This window comes from Vicia villosa, unplaced genomic scaffold, assembly GCF_029867415.1.
Source record: "Vicia villosa cultivar HV-30 ecotype Madison, WI unplaced genomic scaffold, Vvil1.0 ctg.000133F_1_1, whole genome shotgun sequence".
Lineage (NCBI taxonomy): Eukaryota > Viridiplantae > Streptophyta > Magnoliopsida > Fabales > Fabaceae > Vicia > Vicia villosa.
This window is the reverse complement of record NW_026705027.1, coordinates 930411-954872: the sequence shown is the minus strand read 5'-3', so window position 1 is coordinate 954872 and position 24462 is coordinate 930411. Positions and strand designations below refer to the sequence as shown.

The 24462-nt window shown below is 34.3% G+C and overlaps 1 protein-coding gene and 1 non-coding gene across 2 annotated transcripts; one reads left to right on the top strand and one right to left on the bottom strand.

The window, feature by feature from the left end:
• Window positions 1-1758: 1758 nt before the first annotated feature.
• Window positions 1759-3234, top strand: LOC131624537 (uncharacterized). The gene is made up of 2 exons (XM_058895492.1): window positions 1759-2252; window positions 2361-3234. The coding sequence occupies exons 1-2, from the start codon at window positions 1759-1761 to the stop codon at window positions 3232-3234; spliced, it is 1368 nt and encodes a 455-aa protein (XP_058751475.1).
• Window positions 3235-8817: 5583 nt separating this feature from the next.
• Window positions 8818-8924, bottom strand: LOC131624550 (small nucleolar RNA R71). The gene has a single exon (XR_009290616.1). It is a non-coding gene; the product is annotated as a small nucleolar RNA R71 (small nucleolar RNA).
• Between the last annotated feature and the right edge of the window lie 15538 nt (window positions 8925-24462).

The following is a 24462-nucleotide window of genomic DNA, read 5'->3' as shown; positions in this document are numbered from 1 at the left end:
GATTCATTTGGCATTTGTTTTGTGTCTCTATGTTATGTGATGGAAAAAATGGTGACAGAGAAGAAAGCTGTGTGTTGTGTTGTTTTGTTGGTCCTCTCTGCATTTCTTTAATTTAGGTTTTGATTATATTTTTTTTATTATTTATTTATTCTATTTCATTCCATTAGATTTAATTAATTATTTAGTTACTTAATTTTGTTTATTAAAGGTATAAAACTAAAATAAACTCGTTATTTTTTTTTTATTTATAAAATTTAATTAACTTTTACTAAATCATTCTAATTGTGTTAAGTTTTGTTAATTAATCATTTTTTAGTTTAGATTTGTTAGGCTTTTAAGCTAATTTAGTTATCATGAAACAATAAACAAAAGAATAGTTACGTCAATTATATCAATGTGGTGGGTTTTAGTTTTAAATTTGAATTTAAAAGGGAAAATGATGTGTTAGTATCTTGTACAGTAATTTTTTTTGGGTTAATACTACTTTACCCCTGCCATATAGGCGAGATTCGGTTTACCCTCCTCTAAAAAAAATTTATTGGACAAACCTTGCAAAATAAAGATTCCATCAAATTTGACGCTGATCAATTTTTTTGACCAAAATTCTTATAATCTTGTCTACATGGCATTTTTGGTAGTGCTGACTGTACAGCACATAAGCAATGTGGCACAGTCAGCAATATAAACAAGGACTACCTACTTCTATACAGTATGGATAGTCCTAGGAACTTTAAAAAACAACTTTTACATTATTCTTTCAAAAACTAAGGCTACGCATTTACGCTAAAGTCCTTATGCCCCTTTTCAACTCAAAATAAACAAACATGAGCTAAGCAAATTAAGAGCCCGTAGATAACTACGGATGAAAAGGGTGCTTGCACCTTCCCTTTTCATAACCTACCCCCCGAGCCCGTTTCTTTTTAAAGGTCTTTTTCTGTACTTTTTACCTTTCCTAAAATTGGACAAAATAAAAGTCGGTGGCGACTCATGCTTACCGCAACATTGGTTGCTTACGAAAATAAAAGTCAGTTCACCGAGTTACAGAACTGGCGACTCTGCTGGGGAGTCTTTAAAGAGGGGTTTACCTTAGGGCTTAGATCACTAATGTTTGTTTTGTTTGCTTTATTTTTCAAGGTTGTTTTGGGTATTAAATGAAGGACGAATCCTATACCCGGATTCAAGTACACTTAAGATATGAGTGGCATAGTCATGGCGACCTCTTTCACATATGTGGGAGATGAGTCAATATGAAGTTCACGCTTGAGTTAGGACTCCATAGATATATGCACACTTTTCTCAAATGAGGGAGGTCTATGTATGTAACTTTGGGTGCGCCGGAGCTCAAGGAGCTTTAGTTACCATTTAACCCATCTTGGCCTTTAGGAACGTAGTGGGGGGACTACTCTTGACAAATGTTGAGAACTAGTTGCTACCCGATGCTACAATTCAGATAGGTTCTCTCTCAAAGTATCATTGCATGGTGCAAATGCATCATGTCCGAGGGTGCTTTAGAAGGGCTGACAATTCTGGGTAACTTTTAGAACCTGGTTACTAATTTCATCCTTATCTTTAGAAGTACCTTTGGGGAAAGGTAGTCACCTGGTTATACTTCATGCAAGCCTTAAACCAAAAATTGTTTGATTTGTGTGGATTTGTTTTTCTATGATGCATCATGCATACATGCATCCATAACATGACTAACCCGTTTCAAGGAGGTAAAGGCTTTTAACCATGTTTTGTTTTGCAGGTCACCTGAACATGAAAATCCTGGTCCGTAAGCCTTTCTTTCTCAATTTCAAGAAAGTACCTACTACATTAAGGCTCTTATGTGATGATATTACTGGTTCTCTCGTCCTCACCGAGCCTCTCAACAGGCTGATAAGTTTGATACGAACCAAAGTGGATGAAGCTCTCCTCAATTCTATGATGCAGTTTGATGATCCTCTCCTTCGCTGTTTTACTTATAGAGATTTTCAACTGGTACCAACATTGGAAGAGTTTTCTCACATAATGGACATTCCCATACCCGATCAAATTCCTTACACGGGTGAGGAAGGAGGTCCTAAGTTGGAAGACATTGCTGCTGCGTTACACTTACCAAGGGCAGAAATTAACAAGGTTTGGATTAATAGAAGAGACTATTCTGGGATACCTGTGGATTTCTTATACGAGAAAGCCAAGATTTTTGCTAAAGCCTTAAGCATGGATGCTTTGGAAAGTGTTCTAACTTTGCTGATATATGGACAAGTTTTGTTTCACCGTTGCAACAAAGTTGTTGATAGGGTTGCTATTAAGATCTTCCTTAGCAAGAATCCTATTCCTACTCTACTTGGTGATTTATTGCATTCCATCAATGCTAGAGTATCAAAAAGACAAGGTTGTGTTCTCGGATGTATTCCCCTTCTGCACAAGTGGTTTATTTTGCACTTGCCTCGATCAGTGATAAGGAATGAAGAAGGTTTGACTTGGATTCAAAGAATTATGAAGCTTTCGTACGATGACATCATTTGGTATCCAAAAGAGTTCAAAGAGATCCAGTTATTCGATCGTTGTGGGGAATTCCCTAATGTGCCTCTTCTTGGTACTCGAGGGGGAATCACTTGCAACCCTATTTTAGCTCGACATCAGTTTGGTTTTGCTTTGAAAGACAAGCCACACTCCATATATCTTAGTGCTGAAGACTTCGACTATGGTTCTGACACCGCCGGAAAGAAGGGTCTTTTTATTAAAGCTTGGTCAGAAGTAAAGAAGGTGGGTATAAGAGATTTGGGAAGGAGAAGTTACATCCCTTCAGATCTTTATTTCAAATGGGTTTACGACCGAGTTGTTGAATTTGGGATACCATACCCATCTGATACACCTATGGTCCCAAGGATTACTCCCCCCGTTGCTTCTGCTGTGTTTGAACCGTATGTTCCTTCCCCAAATGAAGACCTTACTGCAATCGTCAACCAATTGAAGAGAGAAAGGGATGACTACAAGAGACGCTTGCAAAATGTTGAGGCTGAAAAAGAAGCATTGATAGCGGATGCTAAAGAGAAAGAGGTTTTGCTTGACTACTTTTCCCGCAAGTGGAAGGTTGAAGACTTCGTCTCCCTAGATCAGATCAACTCATGGGAACAAGATATTTCTAGACTTGTTCAAGAACGGGAAGAAATGATCAAGAGCCACAAGGAAGAAGTCAGAGTTCTGAAGAGGAAACGCCGCCAAGAAGACAAAGATCCTAGAATTTAGTTATCTACTTTCTTATACTTTGATGTATCTAATGAATTATGGGTGTATTGGTCTTGCAAGTTGATCCTTTTATGTCAAGTTTTCTTTTTTTCCTATGTGTTAAAATCCTTTAGAAAACATTGCATAATCATACATATCATTCATAAACATTGCATAACAGGTTTCTACGACAAGGTACTCATCTTCTCGTTGTTTATTTCAGCTAAGAAAATGAATCCTCTCGAGCAATCAGTCAAGGATCTGCAAGCACAAAACGCTGAATTCCAAGCCCTAATCCTGAATTTGTCCAAGGGACAAGAAGAGCTGCAGACACTCCTTACTAAGAAGGAGAAGAAGACCAAAAAACCCGTGGGTGTTTTCAACATGGGAAGAAGATTCCGAGGCCCTCTCAAAAAGGCCAAAGAAGTCGAGATCCCAGAAGAGACTGAACAAGATGACGGTGATAGTGGCAAGACCAATCAAAAGAGCAATGATGGTTCTGCTAAGCAAGACGAAGAAGAGGAAGAGTACTACTATCAGGAAGAGTATCCGGAGGATAAGTACAGACAGTTGGAGGAACGAATGAAGGCTGTGGAAACCCAAAAGGTACCAGGGCTAGACTTTGAGGAACTAGGGCTCATCTCAGGAGTCGTGATCCCTCCAAAGTTCAAGACTCCGACCTTTGCAAAGTATGACGGAGTCTCTTGTCCCAAACTACACCTGAAATCGTATGTGAGGAAGATTCAACCTCACACCGCCGACAAGAAGCTATGAATTCACTTGTTCCAAGAGAGTTTGTCTGGAACTCAACTCGAATGGTACTATCAGCTGGAGGGTACCAATATCCGTACATGGGAAGACCTGGCTGTTGCTTTCTATAAGCAATACCAATGTAATGCTGATCTCGCACCGATTCATACACAACTGCAAAGCATGTCCATGGGTCCAAAGGAGAGTTTCAAGGAGTATGCACAAAAGTGGAGGGACTTGGCTGGCAGAGTCCAACCTCCTCTGGCTGACAGAGAGTTGGTTGACATGTTTATGAGCACATTAACTGGTCCTTTCTATAGCCACTTACTGGGAAGTTCGTCATCTGGTTTCACCGACCTGATACTGACTGGAGAGCGTGTTGAGAGTGGCATTCGAAGTGGTAAGATTCAAGTGGCTACATCATCAGGTGCTACAAGGAAGCCATTCAATGGGAAGTCGGAGTCCAATGTTGTGTATGGTCAGAAAAAGAAAAATCGTAGCCAATCTGTTGGGGCAATTATGATTTCTAAACCGGCGCCACAACAAAGTCGTCAAAACAAGCAAGACGTGCCTAGGCGTCAGTTCACAAAGATCAATATGACTCCGGCTCAGGTATTGCAATATCTGCTGAAGGCAAACTTGATTACTGTGAGGGACCCTCTTGTGAAGCCCAACACTTCCTCTCCTTGCTATAATCCTAATGCAAAGTGCGCATACCACTCCAATAGCCCTGGACATGATACGAATGATTGTTGGCCATTGAAGAACAAGATCCAAGATATGATTGATGCTTGGGAAATCGAGTTTGACCCTCCTGAGACTCCTAACGTGATCACTGCTCCCATGCCTAAGTATAACAAGATCGCTAATGCTGGGGACGTCTAGAAGGATGGATTTTTAGATATTTAGTTTCATTTTCATTTGCAATTTATTTTCTGTTTGTTTAAATGTTCGTCTTATGATAGACTCTGGTTGTTTTGATAATAATTATTAATGTATTGCATATGTTTGGCTAGAATTATTTCTTGTGTTTTCACAATATTTAAAACTGTGTCTTTACCTTTGTTTACTTTTTGTGATACTCAACTCCTGATAAGCTGTAAGCCTTTTGAGGGAGGATGACGAAAATGATACCATAATCTCATACAATATGCTTTTGAACAGACTATGCTGACGATGTACAGGCATTGTTTCAATTCCTAAACAGTGGAGATATAAGGATGTTAATCCCTCGTGAACCCCTTTGAGCCTAAGAAGTAGAAGTTTTCTTTCTCGTGCAGATTAAAACCCTTAATCATAACCTGGGGCAGGGTAGATTTTCAGTTGACTCAATCATGCTAGTTGTTATTTAACACGATCAACGATGGTTCCCCGTAATCATTAAGTCAGGAAGTCAATATCTGAAAAGGAAAAGATCGTTAAGTCAAAACCTATGAATGAGACTTAGTGAAAAGAGAAACATCCCGCTGATTGTAACTCCAAAATAAACAGTTCAGGCAAAAGTTAGGGATAAAAAAAGTCAAAAAGAGGTCACTACAAACTCTCAACAAAAGGGGAATGTTAAAAAAAGAGAAAGAATGATAATGACGGCCTTTGCAAATAAACTTCCGATTCTTGAACCATCACAACTGCTAGTGTTACAATTCCAAACTCTTTTGGAGCTTCAACATATAGTCAGCTGAGTATAGGACTGAAGAACATCACGAATATTGGGTTGGGCACAAATAAATTTCGAGCCATTATCCTTTGTTTCTTTAAACCATAAGCCTGGCCTCGTTACAACCCTTGAAAGTCCTAACTGAAGCATGGTTAGTTCGAAAGCATATTGTTATCAAAAGATATCCTGACTCCTTAAGGTTTACCATAAAATCCTGGGTTGATGTCACAGTTTTTACAAACTTCTATTTTATTAAAAAATGTTTTTTAAAAAACTTCAAGCCAGACATATGCATCGCATTTTATGTAAAAATAAACACCTTTGTCTACATAAGTCCAACTGTTTGACATCAGGAAGAACTTGCATGAGTATGACTAAGGACTAAAAATCTTCCCGATAAACAAAATAGCTTCATAAGTACTTCGAAAAGCAGAAATATTCCCACGCCTGGCTCATTTGGCTAAAGGCAAATATATACAAGGGGCATTGGCATGACATGATCCCATTCATCTGGGGAAACCAAGCCAAAATTCAAAAAAATCTCTCAAAAGCACTGAACGGCCAGAGGGGCAAGTCTATAACTTGGGGCATGTTGCAAAAGCCACTTAGTGACTAGCATAAGATGATGTCAGCATCTCATCACGACTTCAAGCATCAGATATACCAGACTACCGATCCCAGGGGCAGATAGGCTCCCACATGAGAGGGTCCACACATGGTCAAGAAAATGTTTTCCAACGATAAGTGACGAAATACTTGAAGACATAGGAGCAATGAAAATTAAAATCTCAGGGAATCTGATAACACGATTTTATATCGTATATTTAGCCTGAAATCCATAGATATTTATAGCATTTTCCGTTTATTATATTGATTTATTATGATATTACGCGAGTTTTTGTTTTGTTTCAGGTTTTACACTCTTATTATGACTATTTGTGAAAAGGAGAAGAAATGGAGCTAAAACGACCTCTATTTATGCCTAAATGATGAAAAATGGGTGCTGAAGTAAAAAGGGAGTGCAAATAAGGCCCAAATATGCTAAAGATGACCCAAAGCCCACAAAGGAACAAATCTGCACGTGGCCCAAACCATCCCAGCAGATGGAGACGCACGTCTCCAACATTCTCTATGCCACATCAGCAAAAGGGAGACGCACGTCTCCATGCCCCTATTTTTCCTCCACTTGAGACGCACGTCTCAAGTCGTTCAAAGCACTTCCTGAAGAAGCGGAGACGCACGTCTCCAAGTATCAGTCAGAAAAGCTCCCTCAATTCACGGATTCCAACTGCAAAGCCTCGCCTATAAATAGAGGCAGATACTTCACTTCAATCTGTCCGATTTCCTGCTAACGAAGTGCTGCCGAAATTGTACCGTGCATTATATTTTCTGCCTTCCTTTAATTCAAACAGTTATTTTCTCACAACGATTTCTACACCGGAAATTGTTGTGAACCTTTTATAAATCTAGCCTTACGTTAGATTTATCGTCTTTTATTTTCCTTGTTTTATTTTCCGTCCGTTTAAATTCCGAAGAACGATCCAGCCAACCTGTGGTGGAAGTTCAGTACTCGAAGATTCAGTTTCAATTTATTTAATTCAGGTTTAATATTTACTGCCTTTATTCATATATTTATTTGCATGATATATTATATGCCAATTAACATGCCTTTTATTATAAGCCAAATTAATTCATGCATGCTTAACTGTATTAATATGTCTGGCTAAATTACTAAGGTATCGGTATGTAAAGTAAGTTAACCGTAGGGATCCGAAATAAATTGGCCTAATTATGTTTTGTTAATTATCACCTGTTTTTGGTTTGTATGTCTAATTTAATCAGTAAGTCTTAAAATCAATAGAGCGAAAGTTTGAGGTCTTAAGACGGTCAAAGGTTAAAATCAATAGAGCGAAAACTTGAGATCTTTAACTGGATAGTAGACATAGGACATTAGTTTTAAGGATGGCGAAAGCGTATTAAAACTAATTAGAACTTATTTATTTTCAAAAATTGTTTTTACACCCGAGCGGGATGGCGAAAGCGTACGTTAGGGATATTAGCATGTTCCGAGTCAACAGAGCGAAAGTTTGAGATTAGGAGATTTAAATAGATAAAAACTTCATAAAACAGGCATTTTATTAATTACGTTGTTTCCAAAAAGCTTTTCTAAAATCTAATGGGATGGCGAAAGCGTACATTAGGATTAGGATAGTAATCTAAATCAACAGAGCGAAAGTTTGAGACGAGGATTTTTAACCAATTGAATTAGTAAAGATTTTTAATCGAATTATGCAAAAGCCAATGAACCTTCGGATCACCTTAAGTTAAACGAATTACATGCTGATATCTATCTTTTATTATATTCTTTATTTCTCACAATCATTTCCCCTTAGGAACAATCGAAATATTAGTAGCCCTAGCTTTATATAGTAACCTTAGATAACGTTAGATCGATTCATAGTCCCTGTGGATTCGATATCTTTTAAAACTACACGACACGACTGTGCACTTGCAGTCATCAGATTAATAGACACGTAAAGTCGCGATCAAGTTTTTGGCGCCGTTGCCGGGGACTATTTAAGTCGATATCGTAACTCACTGTTACACCGTAGAGACTAGGGAAATTCTTTCCTTTCTTTCTGAACGATTGTATGCCAAATACTCGTTCACAAGGAGGAGATTTAATACAACGAATTAACGAGATCGAACGTTTCATTAACGTCAAACGTCGAGCTCGCAATCTTCCCGAAGTAGCACCAATTCCGATTAATCAGGAATTGACTTTTACTGATCAAATTAATCAAATCACCCCAAAGTTAGAGATGGCTGCTCTTCGTCCTCTTAGAGACTATGCCGCTCCTTCGCGCGCTGAACCGCATTCAAGTATCGCGCCACCTGCGATTGAGGCAAACAACTTCGAACTGAAACCTTCATTGGTCCAAGCTGTTCAACAGAATCAATTCTCTGGAAGCCCTGCAGACGACCCCAACCTCCATTTATCTGTGTTCGTGCAATACGCCGACACTGTCAAAGCTAACAACGTTAGTTCCGAAGCTATTCGATTACGTCTCTTTCCTTTCTCCTTGAGAGATAGAGCTAGAGCGTGGCTTCAATCCCTGCCTTCTAATTCCATAACTACATGGGATGAATTGAAGAGAGTATTCTTAGCAAGATACTTTCCGCCTAGCAAAACTGCTATGCTCAGAGGTCAAATCAACGGATTTACCCAGAAAGATAATGAATCACTCTTCGAAGCTTGGGAACGTTACAAGGACATGCTTAGACTATGCCCTCATCATGGACTCGAACCATGGCTGATCATCCATACTTTCTATGGTGGTCTCTTATATAACACTAAAATGACTATAGATGCCGCTGCTGGCAGAGCATTAATGGACAAACCCGATGATGAAGCATACAACCTCATAGAGAACATGGCACAAAACCATTACCAATGGGGTGGAGAACGAGCCGCTCTAGAGAAAGCCCAAACCAAAGGAGGAATGTACGAAATAAGTGGTATAGACCGTGTTAACGCTAAAGTAGACGCTTTAACTCAAAAGATCGAGAACTTAACCATCACTCCTTCAGCCACCGCTGCTGCTGTAACACCTAACTGCGAGATTTGTGGATTGACTGGACACGCAGTTGCCGAATGTCAACTCTTGACTGAAGTCCCATATGATCAAGTAAACTATGCTCAAGGAAACCCTTATTCTAACACATACAACCCTGGATGGAAAAACCACCCGAACTTTTCTTATAAAAACAACAACGCGTTGTACGCGCCTGGACAAGCACCTGCTGTGCCACCTGGCTACCAAAAAGCGCCTGTAGCTGCTCAAAACACCCCTAGGAAGTCAAACCTAGAAATCATGATGGAGAACTTTATAGCTTCCCAACAACAAACCAATAAGGACTTCCTAAATCAAAACATCCACAATAGCGAGCAACTAAAACAACTATCGAACAAAGTAGATGCCTTAGCTACGCATAACAAAATGTTAGAAACTCAAATCTCACAAGTAGCTCAACAACAAGCACCTACTGCCGCCCCTGCTGGCACGTTTCCTGCTCAACCACAACCTAATCCTAAAGGACATGCGAACGCGATAACACTACGAAGTGGAACGAATTACGATGGACCCATTGATCCTAGAACTCAAAACGCACCCATGTCACAACAAGAGCTAAAGGAAACCCAAAAGACATCAACCGATGATCAAACTGCTAAGGCCAATGAGAGCAACAACGAAGTGGAACCTGAAAAGGAGAAACCTTACGTTCCACCACCACCTTATAAGCCACCAATTCCTTACCCTCAGAGATTAGCTAAATCAAAAACCGAAGCGCAATTTAAAATATTTGTAGAACTTCTGAAACAATTAAACATAACCATACCGTTCACAGAAGCCATAACCGAAATGCCTTCGTACGCTAAATTCCTAAAAGAAATCCTATCAAACAAAAAGAAACTCGAGGATAATGAAACTGTAACGCTTACCGCTGAATGTAGCGCTATCATCCAAAATAACATGCCTCCAAAACTGAAAGATCCTGGTAGTTTCTCTATACCCTGCGTAATAGGAAAAACCATCATAGAGAAAGCCCTGTGCGATTTAGGAGCCAGTGTTAGTTTGATGCCTCTTTCAACCTGTAAGAAACTAAATCTGGGTGAGCTTAAAGCAACGAGAATGTCTCTTCAATTAGCTGACCGATCAGTCAAATACCCTGTAGGAATGTTAGAAAATATCCCTGTTCGTGTAGGTCAATTCTACATCCCAACTGATTTCATCATTATGGATATACAAGAAGATTCTAACATCCCGATCATATTAGGAAGACCTTTCTTAGCAACCGCTGGTGCAATCATAGATGTCAAGCGAGGAAAGCTTACTTTCGAAGTAGGAGAAGAGAAAATAGAATTTATACTTTCCCAATTCCTAAAAGCACCCTCTATAATTGACACATGCTGCTCTGCCGACATAATCGACGAGTGTGTTAATGAAATAAAATCCGAACCAAATAAGGAAACCGAGATCCTAAAAATTCCTATACCGCCAATCTTTGAAGATGACAACTGGCGTGGGAAATATCAAGATGACCATCTGAGTGAATGTTTAGCCTTAACTCCTGATCCTATACCTGGACCGAAGAAACCTGCTATAGAACTGAAAACACTGCCTACCGATCTTAGATACGAATTCTTAGACGAAGAACGTAACCGACCAGTTATAGTTAACGCTGACTTAGGACAAACCGAGACTGTAAAATTACTTACTGTCCTGAGAAAATACCCAACCGCTTTAGGATATAACATATCAGATTTGAAAGGAATAAGTCCTTCCCTCTGTATGCACCGCATTATGCTCGAAGACGATTGTAAAACCTCTAGAGAACATCAAAGGCGAATAAATCCTATTATGAGCGATGTGGTTAAAAAGGAAATCCAAAAACTGCTAGAAGCCGGAATAATATACCCTATATCCGATAGTAAATGGGTTAGCCCTGTTCTTGTCGTACCAAAGAAAGGAGGAGTTACTGTAATCACTAACGCAAAAGGCGAATCTGTAGCGCAACGTACCCAAACTGGATGGAGAATGTGCATTGACTATAGGAAGCTAAACAAAGCTACCTGAAAAGACCATTTCCCTTTACCTTTCATAGATCAAATGCTTGAACGCCTAGCTAAACACTCACATTTCTGTTATCTGGATGGATACTCCGGATTTTTCCAAATTCCTATCCACCCTGACGACCAAGAGAAGACCACATTTACCTGTCCTTATGGTACATTCGCTTATAGACGAATGCCTTTTGGGCTTTGCAATGCACCCGCGACCTTCCAAAGATGCATGATGGCAATATTTGCCGACTTCCTAGATGGAATAATGGAGGTCTTTATGGACGACTTCTCTGTCTGTGGAGGAAGTTTTGAAACATGTTTAGAGAACCTTGAATTGGTACTTAAACGATGCGTAAGCGTAAACCTAGTCCTTAATTGGGAAAAGTGCCATTTCATGGTTCGACAAGGAATTGTACTTGGACACATCGTATCTGATAGAGGGATTGAAGTAGATAAAGCCAAAATCGAAATTATCGAAAACCTTCAACCTCCCAAAACAGTTAGAGAAATAAGAAGTTTTCTAGGACACGCTGGTTTTTACCGACGCTTCGTTGACTCGGAACATGCTAATATCCCTAAAAATCCTCCTCTTATAAATATTCGATTTAAAGTCTATTTTAAAATATAATAATTTACTCTTAAATTATTTATATTTTAATAAATGGAAAAATGTTGGCCGATGCTTCATACACTTTCAATTGGCTTTTTTATTTTGAATAAATAATATAGCACAATTGATAAGGAAGTAACTTTGCAAGTATAAGGTCACGGGTTCGAGTCCCACTTCTAACACTTTTTTCTTTTCTTTGTTTTTAACCATAGATTTAATTTAATTTTCATTTATATTGAAATAATAAAATCACAAAAAAATAAGTTTTTTTTAATCATTTAATTTTAATTATTATTTTTTTAATTAAGCTTTCTCTTAAATTTTTTTTACTTATATTCAAAATCACAAAAAGTAAGTTTTTTAATCATTTAATTCTCATTTTTTTTATTCACAAAAAATCCAATAAAATCCAAAAATATTTTTAAAAAAAATCCAAATGTTTTTTTATTATTTTATTTATTTTATTTTTTTACTAGGAGTAAATTTTTGTTTTTTTAGTAACTTTTTTTATTTATTTAGTGTTAATATTATTATTATTACTATTATAATTGAAAAAATAAAAATAAAAATCAAAACAAGTAAAGATTGGGCGCCCATTTTTTTTGAAATATCTCTTAAAGACCAAATCAAACATCTACTTCATTGGCTTTAATCACCATCAAACGTTGGTCTCACAAAATTTGAATTTTTGATAAAGAAGAATTATAGTTTTTCAATGGCCATTAAGGGATGTTTTTGGCCATAATTGGTCCATGATATCACTCGATAATAATATGTTTCATTCATCACAAAGTGGGGGGAAAAAAAAACTAACGAGACAAAGAAAACCATTCACACACTAATCCATTCTCTCACAAACAATTACCTTACCATTCCTAATTTCACAAACCCCATACAACTACTCATCAACAGAAAACCCAAAAAGTAGGAATACAGTATACATAATTTTTGTTTCTTTTTTGCAGAAAAAGCAAGGAAGAAGCAGATCGGCAAAAACGTATCAACGGCCGACCACCGAGCACGCAGTCGTGAATACCACTGCTCCTTGCTGCAGATCCGGTCGCACACCACCTTCAGGTCCAAACTCGTCGCTCACACGCCCATCGACGCCGTTGCCGTAGGTATTTCTTTTTTTCCTCTACCTCACTTTGTATTTTTGATTCATTTGGCATTTGTTTTGTGTCTCTATGTTATGTGATGGAAAAAATGGTGACAGAGAAGAAAGCTGTGTGTTGTGTTGTTTTGTTGGTCCTCTCTGCATTTCTTTAATTTAGGTTTTGATTATATTTTTTTTATTATTTATTTATTCTATTTCATTCCATTAGATTTAATTAATTATTTAGTTACTTAATTTTGTTTATTAAAGGTATAAAACTAAAATAAACTCGTTATTTTTTTTTATTTTTAAAATTTAATTAACTTTTACTAAATCATTCTAATTGTGTTAAGTTTTGTTAATTAATCATTTTTTAGTTTAGATTTGTTAGGCTTTTAAGCTAATTTAGTTATCATGAAACAACAAACAAAAGAATAGTTACGTCAGTTATATCAATGTGGTGGGTTTTAGTTTTAAATTTGAATTTAAAAGGGAAAATGATGTGTTAGTATCTTGTACAGTAATTTTTTTTGGGTTAATACTACTTTACCCCTGCCATATAGGCGAGATTCGGTTTACCCTCCTCTAAAAAAAATTTATTGGACAAACCTTGCAAAATAAAGATTCCATCAAATTTGACCCTGATCAATTTTTTTGACCAAAATTCTTATAATCTTGTCTACATGGCATTTTTGGTAGTGCTGACTGTACAACACATAAGCAATGTGGCACAGTCAGCACTGTCACGTGGAATTTATTCATTCAAACCCATAAGCTCTCCACTATCACCACGACCTTCAGTTTCAGAGGTAAGTTTCTGAACTCCACCTCTTTAATTTGTTCACTCTTTTCGTTAAAACTAGATACCATTTCATTCAGCATCATCAGAGGATTAAAAGCCTTCTATCATCAGTCATTTAATTTTAAGCATAGTCATTTAATTTTATTTTCAATTTTTAGGGTTCTTCACGTATTTTAGATAATTCAGTAGATGTAGTTAATATAAATCTATATTAGTTACATATTTAGAATCGTGAGTGAATTTAGAACAAGTTCCATGTTTAAACCTTGGCCATTGGTTGAGAATTGAGAGAGTTGGAAATTCAAAATCCATGAGCTGGAGGTTGAAGACGAAGATGGAGGTTGGCGCGCCATTTTCAAACATCTCTGATCAAGTTTAAAATATATTTAATACAAGGTATTCCTATAACGAATACATCGTTATAGCCCAGTGGTAAAGAGAGTTTGTGTGTTGCGCGTGCCCAAGGTCCGGGGTTCGAATCCCCCTCACCCCAGACCTTTTGATTTTATTTTTTTTCTTTGAGCCATACACTTGATAACCCATATATTGCCTTGAAACCGTTACTTTGTCACCAAGCGCGCGTTGGCCCAGTGGTGTTATTATGAGCTGGTGACTTAGAGGGCGTGTGTTCAAACCTTGGAGGAGACAAACCTTTTTTTTAACACCTATTTTCTTTCATTTTCTTCACAAACTTCACACAATTAATTCACCTATCAAATTAAATCATTTTCACTTCATTTTTCACACACTTGTCATTTAATATATCTATTTTGTGAATAATCAAAAAAATCATAAAAATATTATTTATTTCATGTGTTTTTATTAGGTTTAAAATGATGTGTTTTTAAGTATTTTTTTAAATACTTTAAGTATACATTTTCATTTGTTTCTTTTACCTAACTATTCTTGTGAAATAATTTTATGATAAAAACCTAATCATTTAGGTCTTAATTAGGTATAGATTTTGTCTTTACCTTAATTTAGTTGACTTTTTGTCAATTTTCAAAACTGTTTTCAATCTCTGATTAAACAGACGATTAAGGTTTTCAAACAACAAATCCTTGTATCGTTTCAATCATTATTCAACTGTTTTTTTAAACAGTAAATCATTTCTTTGGGCCTCTAATAGAGTGTAAGACCCAACACCTTTTTCTTTTCTTAGTTTGTTTTCAAAAACTGTATTTACAAAATCTTTTCTGTTTTCAAAACATTCTTCTGGTATTTGAATGGCATTATTCCCGGTGAAACTCTTCAGATACCTATGTGACCTAAGGTCCATCTTCACTTCTTCTGTTTTCAAAAACCTTTAACTGTTTATAATAAATATTCTACTATTATCAATAAAAGTTACTGGTAAGGCTTTGTACATACATCTTCAAAGGCCTCTACTCCATCCAGGTTAGGCTTTATAGCTTTCAATTTACAAGCTTTCATTTAAATTACTGTCAAATATAAACTGTAAATATATTTGTTTAGAACTACGTCTGAGTGTAAACCTTATGACAGTTAAACTATATATATATATTATAGGACTATGGTCTAGGATTGAGAATGTCTTCCCGGTGAAGGCACTTTCCTAATTAGAGATCTTTAGTTCAAACCCTCAAGATGAATTATTCTTGGTGAAACATCTTAAAAAAAAGCCTTAGAACCCAAATTAGGACACATCCACCCAAGAGGAATTATTCTCGATGAAACCTCTTACCCATTTGCTTAGAGCCAAAATAAGTTCAAAACCACATAGCTTTCTCTTGTGCTATAACAAGGACCCTCGATGACCCTCGATTAGCCTCCTCTTGGGCTTTGTACAAGGACCCACAGGCTTCTTAAAAGCATATTTCCAGCTTACTTTTGAGCTTGTATACAAGGACCCATCAGGTTTCTTATAAACACAGGAACAGGTCTTTAGTCACCTTTTAGCCTACCCTGGTGAGTTTCTTCTATTCTTAAAACCTGACTTTTACACAAGCTAAGAATGTCTCAATCTCAGTATTGAGTACACTTTTTGGAAAGAGAGACATAGACAGTCTCTGTCACCCTTATTCTAAATCTTCAATAATTTTTCTTCCTTAGCAGAGTCTAGGATCCATAGTTGTCTATCCTCAGTCAGTGTTAGCCTTAATCTTGGGCTTTAAACAAGAAGTCTCAAATAGTTAATCATTCTGCCATCATTCTAAAACCCCTGGAAAGGGTTAGCCTCCATTAATTCCTTCTTCTTAATAAAATTCCCTGGAAAGGGTTAGCTTCCAAAAATTCAAATTTTAAAAGAAAAAAGATAATCTCACCAGCTGAGTCAAAACCCCTGTAAAGGGTTAGCCTCCAAAATCAATCCTCTAAAGTCATAATTCCCTGGAAAGGGTTAGCTTCCAAAATTCAGCTTTTAAAAGACAAATTCCCCGGTAAAGTCCATCTTCAAACCTGGGTTTTTCATTCATCAATTCCTGTTTAATAAAAGCACCATTCTCAGTAGGGTCAACCTCTAGTTCTTAAACACTAGGACAAATCCTCAACAGAGTCAAATATCCTTTTACAGTCAAAACCCCTACTCATAGGTATTCCCCAGTGAGTCTTTCACCTTCAAGTAGCCACAACCTTGGGCTTTGCACAAGGCATATAAACCACAGCTCCTGTGTCAAAAGATTCCTAACCTTTAGGATCTTTCCCTCGTAGAGTCATCCATACTCAGTTTCCTCAACAGTCAGCCACAACCTTGGGCTTCATACAAGACAGAAAATAATATATTCCCCAATTAAGAGTCAGCCACAACCTTGGGCTTTGTACATGGCACACAAAATAGAGTCTCCCTAGCTAGAGTCAGCCTCAATTCTGGGCTTTGTACAGAACACAAATTTCCTTTAGTTAATCCCCAGTAAAGTCATCTCCTAGAGTCAATAAAATCAATAAAAAAAAAGCCTCAAGCTTAGGCCTCATACAAGCCAGCTAAAGTCATGTCTTTCATACAGTAGATAGACATAGCTTATCTCTATAGAGAGATCTTTCTCCTATCTCACCACATTCAAACAAACAAACATTATATTTTAATTTTAATTTTAATCATTCTCCCATTTAGGATTTTGAAAGACATGTTCTGGCAAGTTAACCCAGGCATGTGTAACTTTCCCTAATTTGGTTGAGTATCATTCTTTCATTCAAGACGCAGTTGACTGGTATACTTGCACATACACAAGTAAGGTCCCCCTCTTGAATGAAATGAATTCAGCTTTTCTGTCACTCTTTTAATGTTTGTGGTGGAATAGTAGAAATATCTCTCTGTAAAGATGATTTCATGTCTCTTTACTGTAAAGAGAGATTTAATTCAAGCTTCAACCTTGAGCTTCAAGCAAGGCACCCAAAAATAATTAATTTCCCTAATTAGTTCTCCGAACTACAAAAAGCTCTAACTTCCATTAGGGATATGTAGGCACGAGGTTCACAAGGAATCTCAGCGAGCTAATAAAAAACCAAAAATAGTCAGTCAGTCTGTCTGTCTTTCATTCAATTCAATTTTTCTTCCTAACACAAAGGAGAAACTTCCCCAATCATTAGCATCAAACACAAACACATAGACACAGACAAGGTTCCCGTAGAGTACTACGTATATGTAGGGTGCTTAAAACCTTCCCTATGTATAACCGACCTCCCGGACTCCGAAATTTCTAGTCTAGGTGAATCCCCACACTTAGCAAACTCCTAGGGTTTATTTGAGATCTTTTTCCCCTTTCCTCCTTGTAGGATAATTAAAAAGTTCGTGTGTTATCGTAGGAAGAACTGAAACAAAATTCATCCCGCCACGGGCGCATTCTCCTTTCAAATTTCGCGTGAAGGGTCTAGCGTGCCGTCCTCCCAAATGAAACGGGGAGGTAAAAAAAATGACACCACAATTTTAAGTTAAAATATATATTGTTTTTAATGAAAATAAAAATATATTATGTTTTTAATATCATATTAAATATATATTTTTATAAAATGTAATTTATTTTGTTTTTAAAACTAAAATCAACATATATCTTTTATAAACCTAATATATATTTTTCTTAATATATATTTACAGATTTGTATCATTAATTAGTGGAAGATGTTTAAATTTATTATAAATATATGCTACTTGGTATATTTGACTAAGAAATATTATAAAATTGTTATGAATATTTATGTTAGTGGATGTCCATCCATCTCCTAGTTTTTCATCTTCTTATTCCATACTTAATATGTGTTTAATATATGTGATTTTCTATCTCCCTTGAGTCCTATAAATAGAGATCCATATTGGAATGTAAAGCACACTTGAAATAAGATAAGATAATATTGCTCTCTTTCTTCTCTACCTCTCTTTGATCTCTATATAATTTTTATTTAGTTCATAACACGTTATCAGCACGATACTCTACAACGCGAGTAATGATATAGCCAGATTCTACGTTATTTTCCTAATCTTACTATATTTGAACCAATATAATATAATTCATAATTTTGTTACTATTTTTTTCTTCATATAAATATGTTTATATATATATATATATATATATATATATATATATATATATATATATATATATATATATATATATATATATATATATATATATATATATTGTAGAGAAATTTATTTACCTTGTACAATAATATTAGATTTCTTTGATCATTCTTGTTAAATTTCGGAAGAATAACATTAAAGAATTTCTATATGTTTGTCCAGAATTTAACTTTAACACATAAAAATGTTAATTTAATATTCATGCATCCCTGAAGGATTGCACAAAGAATGATTTTTCTTGACCGTTGTTTATGGAAATAGTTTGTGATGTGATATTTGTAGAACTAAAGATTATTAAACTAACTCCAAATTATTGTTCAAAGATTGAGTTTAATAGAGTATTGTGTTTATTAATAATTGATGAATTCCAGAAGAATTCAACGTTCAATCACCTTTAAAAGGTCACATCTATAATATTATTGAATCCAGAAGGATTTCATAAATGTTTGTTGTATCGATCTAAAATTTCATAATTTGTAATATGTTCATTAAAAGATTGTCATTCCAGAAAAATGACACAAATAATTTAAACGCATCCCAGAAGGATGGTTATATATATATATTTTTAGATTATTGTTTATAACAAATTATTTATATAATTCCTGAAGAACTTATCAAGCATCCATGAAGGATAGAAAAATAAATTATTTTTATAGTTCCTGAAGAACTTATCCATCTCTGAAGGATAGTAAATCAAATTAATTATATGACGATATAATTTTAGTGATATAATATTGTATGATTAAATATGTTTAATTTTATAAGGGGTAATTGTTTGATAATTATATGATCATATGTTCATATGAATGTATTTGATTAAAGTGTTTAATAACGAAATACTATTATATTGGTTTTGACTTATTTTGGAGGTATCAAATATCTTTGTATTACACAACACAATTTGGACAGAAAATGTAATAGAAAAGCTACCATGTTTTTCCTCGGGCTTGTACTACACTTATATTAGTACAATTGAAGCACATGTCATTGTAAACCAGTAGTTTACAAATTAGACTTAAATGTGTCGTTGGTAAAACTGATTGAGTCATCTCGGATATAATATGATGCGGATAATTTGTATTGAAAAACCAGAAGTTTCTTCAATCCAATCAATTTTTTTGTGTTTCTAAAGGAAAATAAAAATTTGAGAAATTACGTTTTTATGACATTAATTGTTGCATCGACTAAACTATCATGCATATGTCTCTACTCACAACTAGAAATTTGTGAAATTATTTTCTCAACTAATTAGACTAAGATCTTGTTTTCTAGATTTTTTAGGAATTTCTGTATAAGTATCACATATATTATTAAAATTGATATTAAATATCATGTAATACATGTTCATAAAAAGAAAATGAACCCGAAGATCCATTCTTTAGACGTCTAAAGTTAATTATATGGTTGATACTTATGAGATCATCAATTCTAAATTATATATTTGAAACACCCAAAGTATGATATTAAGATATTTATTTGCATTAAGCCAACAATATACTATATCTCAGTCCTTCCTAATTTATTCTAATACTTCTCATCTAAGTGAACATTTGGATGTGTTGTGTATATTCCAATTGCTCCAATATAATACATTAAGATGAGTTATAAAAGAATATTGGAAAAATATAATTAATATGACTCTCAATTTTGACGATATATTTTGAGAAAATAATCAAATACTTGATTGCAGCCCAGTAGGCTGATTATCACTTGATAAATTAATTTTTCCCAATATTAGAGGGAGGGAATAAGCAGCTGAAATCATGAACAAGAAGTTCAAATGAACAACTGAAATCATGAACAAGAAGTTCAAATGAATAATTTAAAATAAACTGTTGTCTTGATCCTCGTACAAATAAATATGAACCAAAAGTTCAAAATATTATTCATTTGCAAAGTTTATGAAATAAAATATCAGCTGATAATACTCCATTCAAAGTGGATTCTCCTATTGGATAATATAATATTGCAAATGAGTTGTTGCTCCGCCTGAAGCGTGGTATGAAAGTCGGTTCCAATGTTAAAAGTCATCTACTAAGAAAAGAAACTAAAGATGACCCAAGTGAGGATATGAAAATGCTAAGAGCACTTTGACCTAATTTAATTTTCAGTTCCAGAAGAACAAATCATGTACTTGAAATATGAAATAAAGAGATCTCGATAAATTATGTCATGGATGAAATGGAATGGAACTAGAATTGAGATAACCAAATAAAGTCAATATTGACAATATCTTTGTATACAATATAGCGCTAAAAGTGATCAATGATAACGAGGATCATGAGTCAAAGTCTATTAAAGATTGTAGACTAAGTGAGAATTGGCCAAAATAATTATATTCAATTGAAGAAGAATTAAACTCACTTTACAAGTGACTCACTTTTGGACATGTAGTCCGAACACCTCAAGGTGTGAAACTAATTGGATATAAATGATTTTTTGTGAAAAAGAAAAAATAAGAATGATGTAAAGTTTGATTTATTGCTCAATGATTTTCACAAAGACCTAAGATTAATTTTGATAAAACATATTCACTTGTAGTGGATTCAATCGATTTTTGATAATTAATTAGCCTTGTAACACATGAAGGGCTTAATTTGAACATGATGGATGTAATGACATCTTATTTATGGTTCACTTAATAGTGAAAATCCCTGAAAGGTTCAATATACCAGATACACACAACTCTGAATCTCGAGAACGCTACTCCATAAGATTGAACAAGTCTCTCTATGGGCTGAAACAAACTGGACGAATATGGTATAATCGTCTTAGTGAATATTTGCTTCGAGAAGGATATACAAATAACTCCATTTGTCTCTGTATTTTTATAAAAAGATCAGGAAAAGAATTTGCAATAATAGCTGTCTATGTGGATGACATAAATATTATTGGAACTCCTGAAGAGCTCCCAAAATCTATGAATTGTTTAAAGAAAGAGTTTGAGATGAAGGACCTAGGAAAGACAAAATTATGTCTAGGTTTGCAAATTGAACATTTGGACAAAGGAATATTTGTACATCAAGAAGGCTATATAGAAAAAGTGTTAAAACGCTTCTATATGGACAAATGTCACTCGTTGTCTACTCCAATGGTTGTTAGATCATTAGATGTGGAGAAAGATCCTTTCAGACCTCGAGAAAAGGATGAAGAATTTCTTGGTCCTGAAGTACCATATCTTAGTGCAATTGGAGCACTAATGTACCTTGCTAATTATACACGTCCTGGTATATCATTTGCTGTAAATCTATTAGCAAGATACAGTTCTTCACCTGCACGACGACATTGGAGCGGCGTAAAACATACACTTCGTTACCTTAGAGGTACAATAAACATGGGTTTGTTTTATACAAAAGTATCCAGATTTGAATTAACAGGTTATGCAGATGCAGGTTACTTGTTAGATCCTCACAATGGTAGATCACAAATAGGTTATTTGTTTACATGTGGGGGTACAACTATTTTATGGAGATCGATGAAACAAACCATAGCAACAACATCATCTAATCATGCAGAACTTTTAGCATTACATGAGGCGAGTCGAGAATGCTTTTGGTTGAGATCCTTAATTCAGCACATCCAAAATACTTGTGGTTTATCTTCTGAAAAATTAAATACAACGACCATATATGAAGATAGTACTGCATGCATCACTCAGTTGAAAGATGGTTACATTAAAGGGGACCAGACAAAACACATTTCCCCAAAATTCTTTTTTCCTCATGATCTTCAAAAGGATGGTGATATAAGTATCCAACAAATATGTTCATGTGATAACCTTGTAAATCTTTTCACAAAGTCACTCTGGAGTAGAATTTTTAATCAACTAGTACCAAAGATTGGTCTTCATCGAAGAAATGACTGTTCAACTGAGGGGGAGAAATGAAAGGATATTGTACTCTTTTTCCTTCACTAGATTTTTTTCCACTGGGTTTTTTCTAGTAAGGTTTTAACGAGGCATATCCTCAATGGACATACAAGGGGGAGTGTTATGAATATTTATGTTAGTGGATGTCCATCCATCTCCTAGTTTTTCATTTTCTTATTCCATACTTAATATGTGTTTAATATATGTGATTTTCTATCTCCCTTCAGTCCTATAAATAGAGATCCATATTGGAATGTAAAGCACACTTGAAATAAGATAAGATAATATTGCTCTCTTTCTTCTCTACCTCTCTTTGATCTCTATATAATTTATATTTAGTTCATAACAAAAATAATATATTCAAAAGAACCTAGATAGTTGATATATTATAACTAAAAATATTAATTGGTATATTTATAATTTTAAAAAAATTAACAATTTATTATATCACAAAATTTGCTTTCCATCTCACGGGCCACTACATCATATGACTTATTTTATTTTAATTAACAATTATCTTTATTTAAGAGGAAAATTTTAAATTTTTATTAGAGAAAAATAATAATGTTACCAATCCAATTGAAGAGCTATGCATTCTATCTTGAAACATATTTTAATTACTATACATTGACATTAAGTAATTTTTTTTATTATATATTAATATCAAATTTTTAAATAATAAAATATTTTCACTCACGCGTCACTATCAATTCAATACATATTTTATTTTAATCAATTAAGTTTTATTGTCATGGTTCCTTTTCCAATTAAGAAACTCATTTTAAAATTATATATATATCTAAAAATAAATTATCATTGAAGTGAAAAGAAAGAAAAAAATGTCGAACAGTGAAGTATTTATATTAATTATTGTCCTCAAATGAGCTTTAGATTTAATTTTTCATGGATGTTTGAATTTAATTAGTTTCAATAAACATCATTTGAAGTTATATATATATATATATATATATATATATATATATATATATATATATATATATATATATATATATATATATATATATATATATATATATATATATATATATATATATATATATATATATATATATATATATATATATATATTATGGATCCAATCTTATTTAAAATGTGTACAGTTTAAGAAAAACATATAATAAATTAGTGTTAAATATGTTTTTGGTCTTTATAAATATCTCAAATTCTTATTTTTAGTCTCTATTAAAAAAATGAATTATTTTAATCCCTAAAAAGTTTTTGTGAATGCAGTTTTAGTTCTTGCTATTTTCTAAAATTTTGAAAACTTTTTAATTATCCTTTAGTTTATAAATTTTTGAATAATTATTTTCATACATGTTTAGAATACTGTAAAATATTTATTTATCAAAGTTTGGAAGTTTTTAAAATAAGAAGAATTAAATATGAACTTTTTAAATTTCATAATATAATGATAAAAGTAATGAAAATCTCGATATAGAAATCAAATTTTGAGTTCCTTGTTTCTCAAAGAACTTTTTAAAACGTACTAAACATGTTTGCACGATAATCATTAAAAAATACACATTGGTTTAAAAGTAAGGACTAAAACTACATGCATAATAATATTGTAGGGACTAAAACATGTCATATTTTTTTTAGCGACCAAAATGAAAATTGGTATTTTATAGGGACCAAAAACCTATTTAACCCAATAAATTATTATGGTTGCAATATAGTTGTTGTCTCATAGAACTTTTTGCACGAAACTTGGGCAAATATGGGTGATTTTGAGAAGGATGATGATAATGGTGTGGATCATTTTCCTGAAAAAGATTTTCAGCTTGTCTTCAACAAGAAGAAAAGGAATAAGAAAGCGTTAACTTCAATCAATACTAGACCTAAATTTAGTCACAAACACTTGACATTATGAATTGCCTCTTTTGGAACACTAGAGGGATAGAAAATAACGCTTCAAGGTTGGCTCTCAAAAAATTGATATTGAATGACTCTCCGAATTATGTCTTCATAGGTGAGCCTTGGATGAATTTGGACAACTTTCCTCAAAGATGGCTTGCCAAGTTTGATCTAAAGCTTTTTGTTGTTAATAATAGAGATGCACTTCTCCCTAATCTTTGGTGTTTCTGTAAAACCAACAATAACCCTGATATCTTATTGATTGATGATCAGCATATTGCTTTTTCTATTAACCTGCATAATATTATTTATGGTTTCTCTCTGATTTATGCTACCACAAACTACATACATAGAAGGAATTTTTGGAATGCTTTAAGTTATTTTCCTGCCAACACTTCTTGGACATTCATTGGAGAGTTTAATACTAATTT